At 44.1% G+C, this 19,563-nt stretch overlaps 1 protein-coding gene and 1 long non-coding RNA gene across 4 annotated transcripts in view; one reads left to right on the top strand and one right to left on the bottom strand.

Moving 5' to 3' along the window:
- Positions 1 to 19,563, bottom strand: part of LOC130358410 (uncharacterized) — a 177,142-nt gene that overhangs the window by 26,221 nt on the left and 131,358 nt on the right. The gene's annotated exons all lie outside the window — the stretch shown is intronic.
- CWF19L2 (CWF19 like cell cycle control factor 2) overlaps positions 1 to 19,563 on the top strand; it is a 177,414-nt gene that overhangs the window by 150,470 nt on the left and 7,381 nt on the right. The window contains exons 17-19 of one of the 2 annotated variants that reach the window (XM_056561620.1): positions 15,068 to 15,169; positions 16,134 to 16,270; positions 16,487 to 16,508. In XM_056561620.1, the coding sequence (XP_056417595.1) occupies positions 15,068 to 15,169; positions 16,134 to 16,270; positions 16,487 to 16,493 (246 nt within the window). In that variant the 3' untranslated portion in view covers positions 16,494 to 16,508. Of the gene's footprint in view, positions 1 to 15,067; positions 15,170 to 16,133; positions 16,271 to 16,486; positions 16,509 to 19,563 lie in introns of those variants that run through there. The other variant, XM_056561619.1, reaches the window with a different exon arrangement.

Here is a 19,563-nt window from a genome sequence, read left to right as displayed (position 1 = left end):
TGGCACAGGGGGATCAGAGGGGGGAAATGATATAGCACAGGGGGATCAGAGGGAGGCAATGATATGGCACAGGGGGGCAATGATATGGCACAGGGGGATCAGAGGGGGGAAATGATATAGCACAGGGGGATCAGAGGGAGGCAATGATATGGCACAGGGGGATCAGAGGGGGGAAATGATATGGCACAGGGGGATCAGAGGGAGGCAATGATATGGCACAGGGGGATCAGAGGGGGGAAATGATATGGCACAGGGGGATCAGAGGGGGGAAATGATATAGAACAGGGCGGCAATGATATGGCACAGGGGGATCAGAGGGGGGAAATGATATAGCACAGGGGGATCAGAGGGAGGCAATGATATGGCACAGGGGGATCAGAGGGGGGAAATGATATGGCACAAGGGGATCAGAGGGGGGAAATGATATAGCACAGGGGGGCAATGATATGGCACAGGGGGATCAGAGGGGGGAAATGATATAGCACAGGGGGGCAATGATATGGCACAGGGGGATCAGAGGGAGGCAATGATATGGCACAGGGGGATCAGAGGGAGGCAATGATATGGCACAGGGGGGCAATGATATGGCACAGGGGGATCAGAGGGGGGAAATGATATAGCACAGGGGGATCAGAGGGAGGCAATGATATGGCACAGGGGGGCAATGATATGGCACAGGGGGATCAGAGGGGGGAAATGATATGGCACAGGGGGATCAGAGGGGGGAAATGATATGGCACAGGGGGATCAGAGGGGGGAAATGATATGGCACAGGGGGATCAGAGGGAGGCAATGATATGGCACAGGGGGATCAGAGGGGGGAAATGATATGGCACAGGGGGATCAGAGGGGGGAAATGATATAGAACAGGGCGGCAATGATATGGCACAGGGGGATCAGAGGGGGGAAATGATATAGCACAGGGGGATCAGAGGGAGGCAATGATATGGCACAGGGGGATCAGAGGGGGGAAATGATATGGCACAGGGGGATCAGAGGGGGGAAATGATATAGAACAGGGGGGCAATGATATGGCACAGGGGGATCAGAGGGGGGAAATGATATAGCACAGGGGGGCAATGATATGGCACAGGGGGATCAGAGGGAGGCAATGATATGGCACAGGGGGATCAGAGGGGGGAAATGATATGGCACAGGGGGATCAGAGGGGGGAAATGATATAGCACAGGGGGGCAATGATATGGCACAGGGGGATCAGAGGGGGGAAATGATATAGCACAGGGGGATCAGAGGGAGGCAATGATATGGCACAGGGGGATCAGAGGGGGGAAATGATATGGCACAGGGGGATCAGAGGGGGGAAATGATATAGCACAGGGGGGCAATGATATGGCACAGGGGGATCAGAGGGGGGAAATGATATAGCACAGGGGGGGCAATGATATGGCACAGGGGGATCAGAGGGAGGCAATGATATAGCTCAGGGGATCAGAGGGGGAAAATGATTTGGCACGGGGATTAGTAGGAGAAAAATCATGTGGTTCGGGGGTGGGGGGGCAATGATGTGGCACAGGGGAATCAGAGTTAGGAGAATGATGTGGCACAGGGGAATCAGAGTTAGGAGAAGGATGTGGCACAGGGGAATCAAAGTTAGGAGAAGGATGTGGCACAGGGGAATCAGAGTTAGGAGAAGGATGTGGCACAGGGGAATCAGAGTTAGGAGAAGGATGTGGCACAGGGGAATCAGAGTTAGGAGAAGGATGTGGCACAGGGGAATCGGAGTTAGGAGAAGGATGTGGCACAGGGGAATCAGAGTTAGGAGAAGGATGTGGCACAGGGGAATCAGAGTTAGGGGAATGATGTGGCACAGGGGAATCAGAGTTAGGGGAATGATGTGGCACAGGGGAATCAGAGTTAGGAGAATGATGTGGCATTAAGCTCAGAGTTTCCAAGTCATTTATTTTACATTTTTTAACTCAAATTTCCCTGTTAAAATGAGGGTTTGTGTTCTACACCAGTGCGTGTTGTATGCCGATATCCGATATCTTCCTGTCTCAGATGTATCTACCGTAGTTATCTCCGATCGATCTGTCTTTCTCTGATCTATCTTTTCTTAGATCAATCGATTGATCTTTGTCCGGTTGAGGTTTCTCACATCCATGGGTTTACACTACTTTGAAGCCATGCAGTGACTGATTCTAGCATGCTGTATTTTTCTCGCTGTATCACTTCCATGTAATCTCTCGTTCAGTTTTCTTTTCCTCCGAGATGATTGCTATCCTACATCGGAGCTTACCTCTAATTCCAATTTGTATGTAATTTTCGGAGCTCAGATAAATTCTCTCCCCAGTTTATCTGATGAGATTATATCCGATCTGATCATTTTGGGGGCTAGATTAACTTGTTTCCCAGTAATGTTATCCGTCATCTAAATAGACCAGTGTAATGCGGCACCGCTCATCTGTCTGTAGCCGTCCAGCCCTGTTCTGTCTACTCGTGACTATTATATGTCTCGTGTGGAGGTCGGGCTGTCTGCAGCTGTAGCTCTTTTCTTATAATGACAAATATCACTATGTCTGATGCAGCCTATGTAACATTTGGAACTTCAGATTTAATGTCATAGTCTCGCTAAGGTACAATTTAGTACTTTGCTTCCCACTTCTTGCTTGTATAATATTTTGTGCATTATGCTGTCAGTTTATCACTATTATATCGTCCTGCCAAATTTTATCTTAAAGGGGTACTCCGGTGGAAAACTTATTATTATTTTTTTTAATCCACTGATTAAAACAGAAAGTTAAGCAGATTTGTAAATGACTTCTATTAAAAAAATCTTAATCCTTCCAGTACTTATTAGCTGCTGAATACTACAGAGGAAATTCTTTACTTTTTGGAACACAGAGCTCTCTGCTGACATCATGACCACAGTGCTCTCTGCTGACATCTCTGTTCATTTTAGGAACTGTCTAGAGCAGCATATGTTTTCTATGGGGTTTTTCTCCTACTCTGGACAGTTCTTAAAATGGACAGAGGTGTCAGCAGAGAGCACTGTGGTCGTGATTCAGCAGAGAGTTCTGTGTTCTAAAAAGTAAAGAATTTCCTCTGTAGTATTCAGCAGCTAATAAATACTGGAAGGATTGAGATTTTTTAATAGAAGTAATTTATAAATCTGTTTAACTTTCTGGCACCAGTTGATAAAAAAAGAAAAAAAAAAATAACTTTTCCACCGGAGTACCCCTTTAAAGGGGTTCTCCTCAACATTAAAACCTATACCTTATCTCCAGGATAGAGGATAAATGTCTGATTGTGGGGAGTCTGACCTCTGGGACCCCATGTAACCTCCAAAAGGGGTCCCCAACTGTCTTTTGCATGGAGTACATGCCAACACGCTGCTCTGTCCAGGGTGCTCACATAAACAGTGCATGGAGAGAGTTTCCCCACACCCCTTCATGCCCATGGATATTCTGGCCCCGTTCTGGATATCATGCAGGTTCCCAGAGTTCTGACCCCCCACAATCAGACACTTATAGGGGGTGAGTTTTAAAGTAGTGGAGTACCCTGTTAAAAAAAAATTTTTTATTATAATAACAAAATATACATATATATATATATATATATATATATATATATATTCAGTTTCGCTATTAATTGACTATTCCTCCCTCTATTAATGTCTTTTCTGGCTGTATATTTCCATATTCAGTGAGCACCACCCGTACCACATCTGTATGGATGTCCCCTTTATTCATGCTCCTCCTTATTGTGGTTGTGCTGATGTGCGTGTGGGAGGGGCAAAGACTGTAGTCTCCTGTTCTCACGATTATTGGAGTTCCATACAGATCTAATATTTATCATTGATGTAATAGATACAGGATGGAATACCCCTTTAAAGGGGTACTATGCTGCCCCAGCGTTTGGAACATTTTGGTTTGAACGTTCGCGAGCGGAGGCGGTTGTGACATTACGGCCACGCCCAATCCCCGCCCCCCCCCCCCCCCCCGGGTCATCACGCCCCCTCAATGCAAGACTATGGGAGGGGGCGCACCCTCCCATAGACTTGCATAGAGGGGGCGTGGCTGTGACGTCACGACCCCCGCGATCAGATAGGGGATAAAATGTCTAGGGGCGGAGTACCCCTTTTAACTTGGAAAGTTACAGCTGTAAGATGTTGCAAAATGGAGAATGTCATTTCACATACTTTATCATCATATTTTAGCGCACTATCTGCTATCCCGGCAGGGCGGGGGGAGAAATGAGCGTTGCTGATGTATTTACCATAAACTAAAAATTGTTCTCATTCTGTTTGACAATAAACCAGACGTTCTTCCAGTTACTCTGTTAATGCTCAAAAAAAATGAATACTAATTTGGACAAATGTCAAGCTGTGATTGATGACTAGCCGTTTTTGGATGAAGAGAATGGTTCTTGACACTTTGAATGATTTGGTTTCATGCTATTCCTCTTAACCATTTATAACCTCCTATAAATTAAAGCCTATCTCTGTTTGCTACATAAGTGGGCAGATTTATAATGCTGTCATAGGGAACAGGATCTGGCGCTGTGTAGAATCTGACATTAATCTGATTGATGTCGGCTACTTAAATTTTAATTTTATCACTTAGCTATTGATAAATGAATATTCTAAAGCAGACATTAGTTCTGGATCACTTCTGAACTCTTGTACATTTTCCTCAGTTTTATGGGACTAAATTCTGTCATTAATTTCCAGAGAATAATAAAAACCTCACAGCACAGAGATACCTTATCTTGTTAGGGAATGTTCACATGGTGGAATTCCGCAGGTGTATTCCGCTGCAGCAGAATCCCATTGTTTTCAATGGGATTCTGCTGCACTATTTAGACGGTGGAATTTCCACGGCAGTTGACTATTCCGGCGTCTGCAAAACAGAATACACTGGTTTATTCTGTTTGGGAATTTGGCTCGGAAATGCACTGCTTTTTACAAAATGGTGCATTTTCATACAGTCCTAGTGCCTGCCGGACTTTCAAATGTGCGGAATAGCCACCCCTGTTTTACGCTGTGTGAACACAGCCCTATAGGAACAGCAGTGCTGCAGATTGATCACCTTCATTCCTTCAACCATTTTGCTGACTCAAAATATTAGGCTTGTCACTGTTCCCCTCCTTCCCCCTCTCACACTGCATGAAACATTGCAGAGGCTGCTGTAATCACAGGATTAGATTAGGTGGCTAGTTCCAGTAGCAGATACAGAGACTGATTTTGTTTCTCTGTTTGGGTTTACAGGTTAAGTTTCTCCTTGAGGAGACTGTCAAAGTGGTGTGTGGAGTCTTTAAAGTCATGTAATGCTACACAAGGGAACAACTATGCTAAGTAACCATCTCCAGAAGGAAGAGAACTTGCTCTCTGAAGCCCCCAATGTTTGATTTATTTAAGAGCCTGAAATATAACTGTGTTATCTGTAAGTATGTATCAATCACTGGAGAGAAATATAGAAAGACAGAGCACTGACTAGTAAATGTTACCCGCATTGAAAATAAAGCTGATCCTGATCACGGGTACAACGTGAGTGGGGGAGCAGGCTGCCGGGAACGACTTTGGGCAATGGAGCGTATCGTGCGTCAGAGCTTCCTCAGGCCCTGAGGAAGCGCAGAAGCGCGATACAGTGCGTTGCCTGAAGTCGTTCCCGGCAGTCCGCTCCCCCGCTCACGATGTACCCACATGCGTATAAAGCTGATCCTGCTTCAAAATGTACTGGTCAGTGCTCAGTCTTTCTATATTTCTCTCCAGTGATTGATACATATAATCTCCATTATGTAGTAACACTAGATACAGGCATATATATATATATATATATATATATATATATATATATATATATATAAAATACAAGAGTGCTATTTTTGGAACATTAACTGCTAATTGGTCTATATATGGAGTCTAAGGGAAAATGGAAAGGTGCTGAGACTATCGTCTACCAGAGTCTGTTATCTGTAAGTATGTTTAACACCTTAAAGGAGTACTCCGCTGCTCAGCGTTTGGAACAAATTGTACCGAACGTTGGAGCCGGTGCCAGGAGCTTGTGACGCCATAGCTCTGCCCCCTCATCACGCCCCCTCCCATAGACTTGCATTCTGGGGGGGGGGGCGGTGTGTGATGTCATGAGGGGGCGGGGCTACGGCGTCATGAGCTGCCGGCTCCAGCGTTCGGAACAGTTTGTTCCAAATGCTGAGCAGCGGAGTACCCCTTTAATGACAGTGTACATGTATGCCCTGGTTGTGGCCTGGGTGTATGAGGCACGTTCATGAGTTGACCATGCTTCATACCCAATGAGTAGACAAGAAAAATAGGCAAAAAAAAAAAAAAACGGGGGCACTTCCTTGTGTAGTATGTTGGGTAACAACACCTATTGTCATTACACCTATTGTGCTAAACTAACGGAGTTGTGCTATAAAATAGGCAAAACACTAGGTATAATGTCTGCACAATATGCTTCTCGAGGACCCAATCTGCATCTCGTAAGGTGCAGAAGGAAGCATAGGTAAACGGAGGGGGGAAAAATGAGTCTTGACGGAGCGCTACTGTATGTTTCCCACAAAATGTTTCTAAAGCCACCAGAGTTGCAACAAAAATAATGCACCTGTTGTTGAAATATGGTACATATCACCTATGGGTTTTTATTACTCGCTAGTAAATCTTTGTGTGTTCCCCCCCCCCCCCCCAGCCTACCTTTCAGTCCTGCCATAATATAAAACCAACCTTATGTTTCTGTCCTTTTCCCCCTAGAATTGTATGTATTTATTATGTATGTATTCTTCTGTTGTCTTACGTTACCTGATTAGATACACACTCCCACTTTACAAGAAACATGTATACAGTGAATTCTTATTTAGCTGATTTTCAAAATGTGTAGGAGAGAGGGGGAAACAAAAAGTATACACAGAATGCAGGTTAAAGTGTCTAATAAAGTCAGTAAGCATGTACAGCACACAAGTAAACGCATAAACAATGACCCCCAAAGCATGTTTTATTTGCTGAATTATTGGTCCCCTCTCATTCCTGGTCCACTAAATGGCTCCCCCTGTTATACCTGGCCCTCAGTATGGATCACTTTTCATTGCAAGTCCCCAGCTTGGCTTCACCTTTTATTCTTAGCCTCTGGCACTGCAGACCCTCTTCCCAGCATGGCTCCCCTCTCATTCCTTTTCCCCAGCATGGCTCCCCTCTCATTCCTTTTCCCCAGCATTGCTCCCCTCTCATTCCTTTTCGCCAGCATGGCTCCCCTCTCATTCCTTTTCCCCAGCATGGCTCCCCTCTCATTCCTTTTCCCCAGCATTGCTCCCCTCTCATTCCTTTTCCCCAGCATTGCTCCCCTCTCATTCCTTTTCGCCAGCATGGCTCCCCTCTCATTCCTTTTCCCCAGCATTGCTCCCCTCTCATTCCTTTTCCCCAGCATGGCTCCCCTCTCATTCCTTTTCCCCAGCATTGCTCCCCTCTCATTCCTTTTCCCCAGCATTGCTCCCCTCTCATTCCTTTTCCCCAGCATGGCTCCCCTCTCATTCCTTTTTCCCAGCATGGCTCTCCTCTCACTCCTTTTCCCCAGCATGGCTCCCCTCTCATTCCTTTTTCCCAGCATGGCTCTCCTCTCATTCCTTTTCCCCAGCATGGCTCCCCTCTCATTCCTTTATCCCAGCACTGCTCCCTTCTTATTCCTTTTCCCCAGCATGGCTCCCCCTCTCATTCCTTTTTCCCAGCATGGCTCCCCCTCTCATTCCTTTTTCCCAGCATGACTCCCCTCTCATTCCTTTTCCCCAGCATGACTCCCCTCTCATTCCTTTTCCCCAGCATGGCTCCCCTCTCATTCCTTTTCCCCAGCATGGCTCCCCTCTCATTCCTTTTCCCCAGCATGGCTCGCCTCTCATTCCTTTTTCCCAGCATGGCTCCCCTCTCATTTCTTTTCCCCAGCATGGCTCGCCTCTCATTCCTTTTTCCCAGCATGGCTCCCCTCTCATTCCCTTTTCCCTGCATGGCTCCACTCTCATTCCTTTTTCCCAGCATGGCTTGCCTCTCATTCCTTTTTCCCAGCATGGCTCCCCCTCTCATTCCCTTTTCCCAGCATGGTTCTCCTCTGATTCCTTTTTCCCAGCATGGCTCCCCTCTCATTCCTTTTTCCCAGCATGGCTCCCCTCTCATTCCTTTTCCCCAGCATGGCTCCCCTCTCATTCCTTTTCCCCAGCATGACTCCCCTCTCATTCCTTTTCCCCAGCATGATTCCCCTCTCATTCCTTTTTCCCAGCATGGCTCCCCTCTCATTCCTTTTCCCCAGCATGGCTCGCCTCTCATTCCTTTTTCCCAGCATGGCTCCCCTCTCATTCCCTTTTCCCAGCATGGCCCCCCTCTCATTCCTTTTCCCCAGCATGGCTCGCCTCTCATTCCTTTTTCCCAGCATGGCTCCCCTCTCATTCCCTTTTCCCAGCATGGCTCCACTCTCATTCCTTTTTCCCAGCATGGCTCGCCTCTCATTCCTTTTTCCCAGCATGGCTCCCCCTCTCATTCCCTTTTCCCAGCATGGTTCTCCTCTGATTCCTTTTTTCCCAGCATGGCTCGCCTCTCATTCCTTTTTCCCAGCATGGCTCCCCTCTCATTCCTTTTTCCCAGAATGGTTCTCCTCTCATTACTTTTTCCCAGCATGGCTCCCCTCTCATTCCTTTTTCCCAGCATGGCTCGCCTCCCTTGCTTTTACACAACATGGCCATCTCTCCCATTCTTGGTTCCCAGTTTGGTTCCTCCTCTTATTCTTGATCCCCAACACGGCTCTTGCCCTCATTCCTGATCTTCAGCATAACTCCTCTCATTTCTGATTGGCAGCACAGAATTATATCTTATTGCTGCTCCCCAGCATGACTCCCCTCTTATTCCTGGTTACTGACATGGCTTCCCCTCTCATTACTACTTCACAGCATGGTACTTATTCCCAGTCCCCAGATGACTCCCCTCTAATTCTTGGTTCCCAGAATAACTCCCCTCTCATTCCTAGTCCCAAGCATGACTCCCTTTCTAAATCCTAGTATCCAGCATGACTTTCTCATTCACAGTCCACATGTCCATTTTTGCAGCAAAAAAAATCATCATCAAGACCTTCCCTTGACATCAATGGGGCTTTGATTCCCTAAGGATTCAGATAGAAATTCTGCTTCTAATTATTTGTGTACCATGGTTTTTGTATAAAGAAGTAGAGGAAATTCAGTGAGTAATTTCTGGGGTTTGGATGGGTCCTTACTGTTCTTGTACATCCAATGCTTGGTCTTTTTAAAGCGATTCCTAATGGAGCATTTACTCAAAAAAAAAAAAAGCGGGGGAGGTAAAAACCATTTTGTTCCAAATATTGGGTGCGGGCGGCGAGGGTTGTGGGGGTTATGAGGGGGTGTGGCCGTGACATCATGACCCCCGCCGCCCGCTCGCAGCGTTCTAAACGAATGCCGGGTGCTGCATCTAGATCGTGGGGGTCCCAGCTGTGGGACCCCTGCAATCAGACCTCTTTGGATAGGGGATAAGATATCTAGGGGCGGAGTACCCCTTTAATTAAATCCGTCCAGGACTGGGGCAATATCTTCTCACATGGTTGGTTATTGGCAGGTTTTACTGTATTCTGCCCAGCTATTTATAACTTATTGAACTATATATGTTTTCAGAGTAACCAAGCCAAAAAAATTTTTTATAGGTTGAAATATCTTAAATGATCAAAAGGATGTATTTATAACTCTTACTAGCAAATGTCGTAGGCACGGAAGGTCTTTTCTCAGGTCTCTACTTTGATCTCTTTTTTTCACTATAAATAACATAAAAGGAAGAGATCTGATGTAGCTTATTAAAGAAGAGGGAGATTATTCCCCGGCACCAGATGGAATTGAGCTTTCTTATTTATTTATTCTTAACCTGCCAGACTTACTGGACCTCTTCACCTTTTGGATGACACCTATATATGGATTTTCTTCCATTCCTGTCATCAGCCATTCGTTCTATACGGTCCTCCTCTAATACGGTGGTGAAATGAGAAAAGGATGTGTCATATGATTTAACCAGGCCACTTCTGCCTTCATGTGACTTAACAATATTGCCATACGATTTATTCAGAATTCCTAATTGGAAATAGAAAGCAGATATCTACCTTTTTGAGCCACTATAAAGAATACATTAGGGAATTGAATAAATAGCTCTGGGGACTCCCAACAATTACTGAAACAAAACGACTCTGATGAGTTATTCTACCACCCTCCTCTTCATTCAGGAGACACTAACCTCACTTAGACTACAACTGGCCAACTTGGTGTTTCCTGACTAAAGGGAGTAATACAGTGGGGATCAAAAGTTTGGGCACCCCAGGTAAAAATTTGTATTAATATGCATAAAGAAGCCAAGGAAAGATGGAAAAATCTCCAAAAGGCATCAAATTGCAGATTAGACATTTATAATATGTCAACAAAAGTTAGATTTTATTTCCATCATTTACACTTTCAAAATAACAGAAAACAAAAAATGGCATCTGCAAAAGTTTGGGCACCCTGCTGAGTTAATATCTTGTACTGCCCCCTTTGGCAAGTATCACAGCTTGTAAACGCTTTTTGTAGCCAACCAAGAGTCTTTCAATTCTTGTTTGAGGTATCTTTGCCCATTCTTCCTCACAAAAGTCTTCCAGTTCTTTGAGATTTCTGGGCTGTCTGTCACGCACTGCTCTTTTAAGGTCTATCAATAGATTTTCAATTATGTTGAGGTCAGGAGATTGTGAAGGCCATGGCTAAACCTTCAGTTTATGCCTTTTGATGTAATCTCCCGTGGATTTCGAGGTGTGTTTAGGATCATTATCCATTTGTAGAAGCCATCCTCTCTTTAAATTCAGCTTTTTCACAGATGTCATCAAGTTAGCATCCAAAATTTGCTGACATTTTATTGAATCAATTTTTCCTTCTACTCGTGAGATGTTCCCTGTGCCACTGGCTGCAATACAACCCCAAAGCATGATTGATCCACCCCCATGCTTAACAGTTGGACAGAGGTTCTTTTCATTAAATTCTGTTCCCCTTCTTCTCCAAACGTACCTTTGCTCATTCCATCTTCTTATAGCCTTCTCCAGCTTTGTGAGTGTCAACTATTTTCAGTTTGATTTCTAGACAACTGCTTAGAAGAACCCATGGTGCTGATTGTTGGGGCAAGGTCAGATGAGTCTGGGCATTTAAAACCTTTGAGATTGACATCACCTGGTCTTCCCAGATGATGATTGAGAACAATCCATGACACTGGCAGGTCTCAGCTTTGCAAAGGGGGCAGTGCATGCTATAAATTCTGCAGGGTGCCCAAACTTTTGCAGACGCCATTTTTTTGTTTTCTGTTATTTTGAAAGTGTAAATGATGGAAATAAAATCTAACTTTTGTTGACATAATATAAGAATGTCTAATCTGTAATTTGATGCCTTTTGGAGATTTTTCCATCTTTCCTTGGCTTCTTTATGCACATTTATAGAAATTTTTACCTGGGGTGCCCAAACTTTTGATCCCCACTGTACACCTAAAGGGGTACTCCACGTCACGACCCCACAGCCCGCACCCAGGTTTCGGAACTAAATGTTCCGAATGTTGGGGCAGTGGAGTACCCCTTTAAAAAGTACCTGTCAGCAAATAAACTTTTCTAAACTAACTCAGGCTATGTTCCCAAACTACTCATCGACCCTCCAGCCCTTAAAAAAAAATTCAGGGCTTTAACCCCTTAAGGACTCAGCCCATTTGGACCTTAAGGACTCAGACAATTTTATTTTTACGTTTTCGTTTTTTCCTCCTCCCCTTCAAAAAATCATAACTCTTTTATATTTTCATCCACAGACTAGTATGAGGGCTTGTTTTTTGCGCGACCAGTTGTCCATTGTATTCCATCACTCACTTTACCATAAAATGTATGGCGCAACCAAAAAAATACTATTTGTGTGGGGAAATTAAAAAGAAAACCGCAATTTTGCAAATTTTGGAAGGTTTTGTTTTCACGCCGTACAATTTATGGTTAAAATGACGTGTGTTTTTTATTCTCTGGGTCAATACAATTACAATGATACCCATGATTATACACTTTTCTATTACTGTTGCGCTAAAAAAAAAAACGCAAACTTTTTAACCAAATTAGTACGTTTAAAATCCCCCTATTTTGAAGACCTATAACTTTTTCATTTTTCCGTATAAGCGGTGGTATGAGGGCTCATTTTTTGCGCCGTGATCTGTACTTTTTATTAATACCATATTTGCTTATACAAAACTTTTATTAAATTTTTTATAAATTTTTCTTGGAATAAAATGTTATAAAAAAGCAGCTATTTTGGACTTTTTTTTTCTTACGTTCACGCCGTTCACCGTATGGGATCATTTACATTTTATTTTAATAGTTCGGATATTTACGCACGCGGCGATACCAAATATGTACATAAATTTTTTTTTACACTTTTTGGGGGTAAAATAGGGAAAATGGGACAATTGACGTTTTTATTGGGGGAGGGGGTTTTTCACATTTTTTTTTACTTTTTTTACTTTGTTTTTAACCCTTTAATAGTCCCCATAGGGGACTATTTATAGCAATCACTCGATTGCTAATCCTGTTCAGTGCTATGTATAGGACATAGCACTGATTAGGGTTAACAGTGATCTTCTGCTCTGGTCTGCGGGAAGGCAGATCAGAGCAGAAGACTCCCGGAAGGCAGCGGAGCCAGGTGAGGGGACCTCCGTCTGCCGAGCAGGATGATCGGATCGCCGCGGCAGCGCTGCGGGCGATCCGATCATCCTGTTAAGTGACCGCGATGCTGCTGCAAATGCCGTGATCGGTATTGATCATGGCATCTGAGGAGTTAATGGCGGACATCCGCGGGATCGCGTGTGTCCGCCATTACCGGCGGGTCCCTGGTTGCGATGCACACCTGGGACCTGCCGCACATGATGCCGGCATCGCTCCGATGCCTGCGGTTATGCTCAGGACGTAAATGTACGTCCTGGTGCGTTAAGTACCACGTCACCAGGACGTACATTTACGTCCTGCGTCGTTAAGGGGTTAAAAAGCTGTGCATCTTAACTTTATTCTTGCTCACATAGTGCAATTTCCCAGCAGGAGAAAGTGGGCGTTTACCAGCAGGCATGACATCACTGAAGCCTGCTGGGGGACCACTTCTGCCCTCAAATGGTTGCTGTGCTGTGATGATTAGAAGACCTCAGGCTCTGTGCATGTTTCAGTCTGTGTTGCGATCAGTGAGGCTCTCCTGCAGGTTTCAGTCTGTGCAGCTTTCTATGAGAATCTGCGGAGCTTTCACTTTCTGTGCAGCTTTCACTTTCTGTGCAGCTGTCAACATTAATATGTTTAAAATGTAATTGAAGAAATGGCCACTAGGTGGCTCTGTTTTGTTCCCTGCCACAATTAATACAGTGAGTTTGGTCTCCTCCCGACCTGGCAGGAGTCCAAACTCAGAAAGTGCTTCTCTGCACTGAGTTTGCAGTGCAGAGAAGCACTTTCTGAGTTTGGACTCCTGCCAGGTCGGGAGGAGACCAAACTCACTGTATTAATTGTGGCAGGGAACAAAACAGAGCCACCTAGTGGCCATTTCTTCAATTACATTTTAAACATATTAATGTTGATAATTTTAAAAGCAAGTGAATGGGAAAGTGTCTGCTAATTACACAAGGAACACTATATATTAAAAGTTTTTTGGTGACAGGTACTCTTTAAGATAGCTTTTCCGTCCGACAAGTTTTCCTCTCGACTCCACTATTAACATGTATGTTTGACAGAGCAGAGTGGGAAAAAGCCATTGTCAAAAACCCTGGACAGTGACCTATCTCCCATTTGGAAAAGTGATTTGGCAGGAGGAAAGCATATGTGTTTGAGAGGCACCGAGACCTCCATACACAGTTGACCCTATGGATTACAATTTCATGGCCTGACAATTTTTTTTTTTTTTAATGATCCGTAGATTTTACCATAGCCTAACCAAAAGTTCACACATTTAGGACAAATCCTATCCATGTGTAGATGTTTTATGAGTTTTACACTGCAGGTATAGTCGTGGCAGATTTACCACAGCGCAAAATATAGAAAAGACCCTGTTGAAGTCCGCAAAATCTGGTGTGGATTTTCTGCTGCTGAAAATCTGCCACAAAAAATATGCATAAATGTTTCCCTTGTGAACATTCCCCTTGTCAGAGTTGTGTTTGCTATGAAAGGCAGTATTACAGTAGTTGTTACTGATGTATGCACCTGAATTATCTTGACTAGTGGAGCCATGTCCCTTGCTCCTTTACTCCCCCTTTACTTGAAAAGCAATTATTAAATTTGGGCTCCATCCTGAGTATTTTTTCTTACTTCATAGTAACTTTCCATTGTGTAATGTCACAACTCAGCAGCTGTGGACACCATTGAATATTTTTTTTTGTTTTTGATTGCAAAATGAAGGATTTTTCCACATTGTAGAGAATACACAAGCAAACCTAAGCTAAATTGTTAATAAAAACCCATGGAAAAGTATTATTATTATTTTTTTGCATCTTTATCAAGGCAATTATAATTATCATTTAAAGGGATTGTCTGGTTTAGTCTGTATTTACATATTAAGCTTTTTATTTGCAATTACTGAATACAAAACCATGTATAAAGGATAGACTGGGACTTCAAACTAATTTCTGGCATTGTATTCAACTTTTGTCATTAAAAACCTGAATGTGTGAACACACCCCACAGAATGGGTTTCATTACACGTTAAGAACCCTCACGTCTCGACCAGAGTGAAATATGGCTATAAAGAGACTATTTCGCTCTAGAAGAGCCCGCAAGCCCCCTGCCTTACATGGACAGGCCAGTGATTTAGGTGATAACTGTGTAATACTTAATTTCTCCTGTGGTGGCGCTGCAGGGTTTATGAACACTTATTGCCCATTTCCCTTTAAGACTATAGCCGATCGCTCTGATCAGTTTAGTACCCGACAGCTCTTTTAATTAATAAAAATTGACATCCCCTATGTTTCTGTAAAAAAAAAAAAAAATTTTTTTAAAATCACACAATGGATTTAAATATAATCTAAATAAATTATTATTATTTTTTTCCTAAGGTTCCAAAAGGCTTGCCATATTTTTCGGTGGATTTTGGACTACAAGGAGGTTTTGCTCACGTTATCGAAGATCACAACAAGTTCCCGCATTATTTTGGCAAGGTATTGTATGTCCTCACTGCTGCAGAATTTATAGTCTCTTGAATTCTTGTAGTCTAGTGAATACTAGTAAGAGCCCCATGTTCCTTTAAAGGGGTACTCCGCCCCAAGACATCTTATCCCCTATCCAAAGGATAGGGGATAAGATATCTGATCACAGGGGTCCCGCAGCTGGGACCCTCATGATCTCTGTGCAGCACCCGGCATTTGGATAGAATGCTGGGTGCGAGCGGAGGCCGAATTGCCCCCTTTCCATAGACTTGCATTGAAGGGTGTGGTGTGACGTCACGACCCCCGCCGCTTGCTCCAATTGTTCTGAACGCTTGGGTGACGGAGTACCCCTTTAAAGCATTACTTACTGTATACGCTTCTGACGTAGGAAACTGTGTTGATTTAAAGAGTCTAGGACACTGTTTTACAACCAGTGCATCTCCAGCTTTTGCAAAACTGCAACTACCAGCATGCACGGACAGCCTTCGGCTGTCCGGGCATGCTGGGACTTGTAGTTTTGCAACAGCTGGCGGCACATTGGTTGGAAAACACTGGTCTAAGAGCGGACGTTACATGACCACCACAGCCAATCAGCAGCCTCAGTGGTCACAGGCCGTACTTCAGACACCCCTGCTCAGTAAAGCCCTAGTACAACCTGTGACTGCGGAGGTCACTTATTGGCTGTGGAGGTCACGTGACAACTGCTCTAAGACAACCAGGGTGTGGATGGAACCTGAATTGGGGCATCAGGGTGGGATCGGAGAGGCGAGTAGTGATTAACCCCCTTTAACTTGAATGGCACAAGAATGGAGCTTTTTCTGGGAAACAAAGCATTCACTGTTTTCTAATTTTATACAACTTATGATCAGCTGGTCAGAGAGCGGTCCGACTGCGGGATCCCCCTTTGTCTGCGGTAGCCAACCTCTCCACTGTTATCTGCTGAGCAGCTCATAATGTACTTGTTTGTGTCTTCTAGGAAATCATCGGGGGCATGCTGGATCTGGAGCCTAGAATCTGGAGGAAAGCCGTGCGGGAGAACTTTGATGATCAGAGGAAGAAGGTCCTGCAGTTTTCACAGTGGTGGAAGCCCTTCGACTTCACCAAAACAAAAGAGTAATGTCTATGCTACAGTATTCACCTTTTACTGTTCTACAGTGTATATATGTTACTGCTCGCTTTATAGACAACACGTGTTTACATGGCATCTGAAAACAAGGACAAAACCGTTTTTTAATTTTTACTGTAAATAAAGAATTTTTTAATAAGTTGGATGATTTTGTAACACCTAGTCTTCCTTTTTTCTGTGTTTTAATGATCATTAAAATGCAGGTCTTAAAGTAGTACTGCAGCGATAGACACTTATCCCCTCCCATAGACTTGCATTGAGGGGGCAGGGTGTGACACGGGGACGGAGTCGTGACGTCAAGATCTTCCGTCCCCGTGGTCGGGAGCCAGACCCTCCAGCGCTTCCGGAACAGTAGCAGGTGGGTGCTGTGTGCAATATTGCGGGGGTCCCCAGTGGCGGGACCCCCATGATCAGACATCTTATCCTCTATCCTTTGATAGGGGATAAGATGTCTAGGGGTGAAGTGCCCCTTTAAGTTCCCTGTATGCAGAGGAGTTCTTCGGATTCAGTGGATTACGTAGATGATCAGTATTTCTTTTTTTTTTTATATATTAATAAAATGGTTATTGAGGGCTTGTGGGGGAGTGTTTTTTGCAATAAACTTTTTTTTTAAACGTGTTTTTTTTTAGTTTTCTTAAGATTAGTAGTGGAAGCTGTCTAATAGACGGAATCCATTACTAAGCTGGGCTTAGCGTTAGCCACAAAACAGCTAGCGCTAACACCCAATTATTACCCCGGTACCCACCGCCACAGGGGTGCCAGGAAAAGCCGGTGCCAACAGGCCCGGAGTTTCAAAAACAGGCTGGTGTTATTTAGGCTGGGAAGGGCCAGTAACAATGGTCCTCACCCACCCTGGTAACATCAGGCGGTTGCTGCTTGGTTGGTATTTGGCTGAGAATGAAAATACGGGGAACCCTATCCATTTTATTTTTATTATTATTTAATTATTTATGCAAAAAATGTGTTTGGTTTCCCTTATTTTAATTCTCAGCCGGATACCAACCAAGCAGCAACAGCCTGATGTTACCAGGGTGGGCTAGGACCATTGTTACTGGCCCTCCCCAGCCTAAATACCACCAGCCTGTTACTGCCTAGGCCCAGGAGCGCCATTTTTAATGCTCCGGCCTGTTGGTACTTGCTCTTCCCGGCACCCCTGTGGCGGTGGGTACCGGGGAGCAATAATTGGGGGTTAGCACTAGCTGTTTTGGGGCTAACGCTAAGCCCAGCTTAGTAATGTATTCCATCTACAGGACGCCTTCCACTACTAAGCCTGCAAACTCAATTATAAAAAACACAACACATTGAAAAAAAAATTTATTTAAAAAAAAAACACTCCCCCACAGCCCTCGTTAACCCTTTTATTGACACATTTAAAATAACACTGTTCATCATCGCAATCCGCCTAATCTGATATATTCCTCCACATTCACGTATCTAAAATGAGAAGAAAACAAACACAATAAAACCACAACAATTTCTGTGATTTCTACACTATCAAAAAGCTGGTGTGAAATTTTTTATGTAAACTGGACTCTCACCCCTTCGAAAATATCATGTAAAGCAGACAATATATGTGGACACGCGCACTTTTACAAAACTGACATGAACAGTGTAAACCGCCGCACAAAGCTCTTTGAAAATGTGGTCGATACTTTTTGTGCCACATTTGGTGCAAAATTCTTTTAGAATCTCCCCCCTCTGTGTACTTTATAAAGATTTATGATTTTACTATTGTGCAGAGTTTTGTTCGGCGCACACTGCTGCTCTGGCACTTCTAGCTATGTGAGCAGTGTACAGCGGGAAATTGCCTCAGCTCTGTGAAGTGTCAGGTAGAGAAGGAGTGCACGGTAGAGCGAGGGGGGCGTTTCTATATTTGCAAAAAAATTATCAAAGGACCTGCACAACTTTATAAAATCTTGAGCAAGAGTGTAAATTAGATAAGCAGTGTAAAGGGGTAGATCTGTGTCCTAATGATATCTTGTCCCCCAATGTTTGTGTGTATGTTCCAGCATCATGTCCAAACAGCTAAAGATATTAACATGAAACTTGGCACACATGTTTCTTATATGTCAACAACAAACATAGTATAGGGGATTTAACCCTTACTCACCCCCATTTGCCAGGGTCGGGGTTTTTGTTTAAAGTCCAATACAAGTCTATGGGAAATATATGTTACTGCATAACTTCCAAACAGCTGGAGATATTTCGATAATACTTGGTCACATGTTACTTACATGTCCACTAAAAAATATAGGATATGTAAATTAACCCTTACTCACCCCCATTTGTGAAGTTCGGGGTTTCTGTTTAAAGGACATCTGCAGTGCTCATACATAAAAAAAAAAGTTTGCCTCAACTGATAGCTCTTTCAAAGACCTTTCCAACGATACCTCATTTGTCAAATTTGGCCCAGCCATTCTCTTGTAATTGCCACCTGTAGCAGTAAGCAGCCATGTCATAAAGACTACATTTCCCATGACTCCCTGCGCCAGCTTCCTGTTAGCTGCTGCTCTCCCTCCCCTTCGCTCTCCAAAGTTTTCCGAATCTAGAGTGGGGAGGAGCAAGGGCAGAGGTTGAGATCGCACGTCTGCAGGACATAAGCCACACCCCTTGGGTTCGGAAATCTCACTTCACACCAGGAGATGACTTCCGGTGGCGGCATAGCGGAGAAACGGGACCAGCCAGGTAATGGATCCCATTTAGAAACTTATATAACTTGTGTTATTATTACATTTGGGCCCTAATTTGCTAGCGCTGCAGTTGTCCTTTAAAATCTCATGCAAATCTATGGGAAATGTATGTTTCGGCATAGCTTCCGTACGGCTGGAGATATTTCGATAATACCTGGTCACATGTCACTTATATCTCAAATAAAAATATGATAGTTAAATTAACCCTTACCTACACCCTTATATAAAAGATGGGTTTTTGTTTCAAGTCCCATGCGAGTATAAGGGACTTCCAGTACCTTACTCCACAAGCTCTGCTCTGCATCTCCTGGTGAAGGTGTCAGTCCGGCTTGCAAGCCACACCCGCCACGCATGCCACACCCCATCTCACAAAACCACGTCCCCTTCTATTTTTGGCTAACAATCTCTTCATCACAACTCAGTCCCACTTGAGGACGGGACATAAGGATGGGATATGAGGACGGAATATGGGGTTGGGATATGACAACAATATATGAGGACGGGATATGAAGTCAAAAGCTTCCTCCCTAACAAGGATTAGGAAGGAAAAACCGAGCAGCGCTGGGTACTCAGATAATTGAAACAAAATG

Source organism: Hyla sarda, chromosome 2 (genome assembly GCF_029499605.1).
Source record: "Hyla sarda isolate aHylSar1 chromosome 2, aHylSar1.hap1, whole genome shotgun sequence".
NCBI classification, from domain to species: domain Eukaryota; kingdom Metazoa; phylum Chordata; class Amphibia; order Anura; family Hylidae; genus Hyla; species Hyla sarda.
The sequence above is the reverse complement of the archived record's forward strand: the minus strand, read 5'-3'. Positions and strand labels throughout refer to the sequence as shown.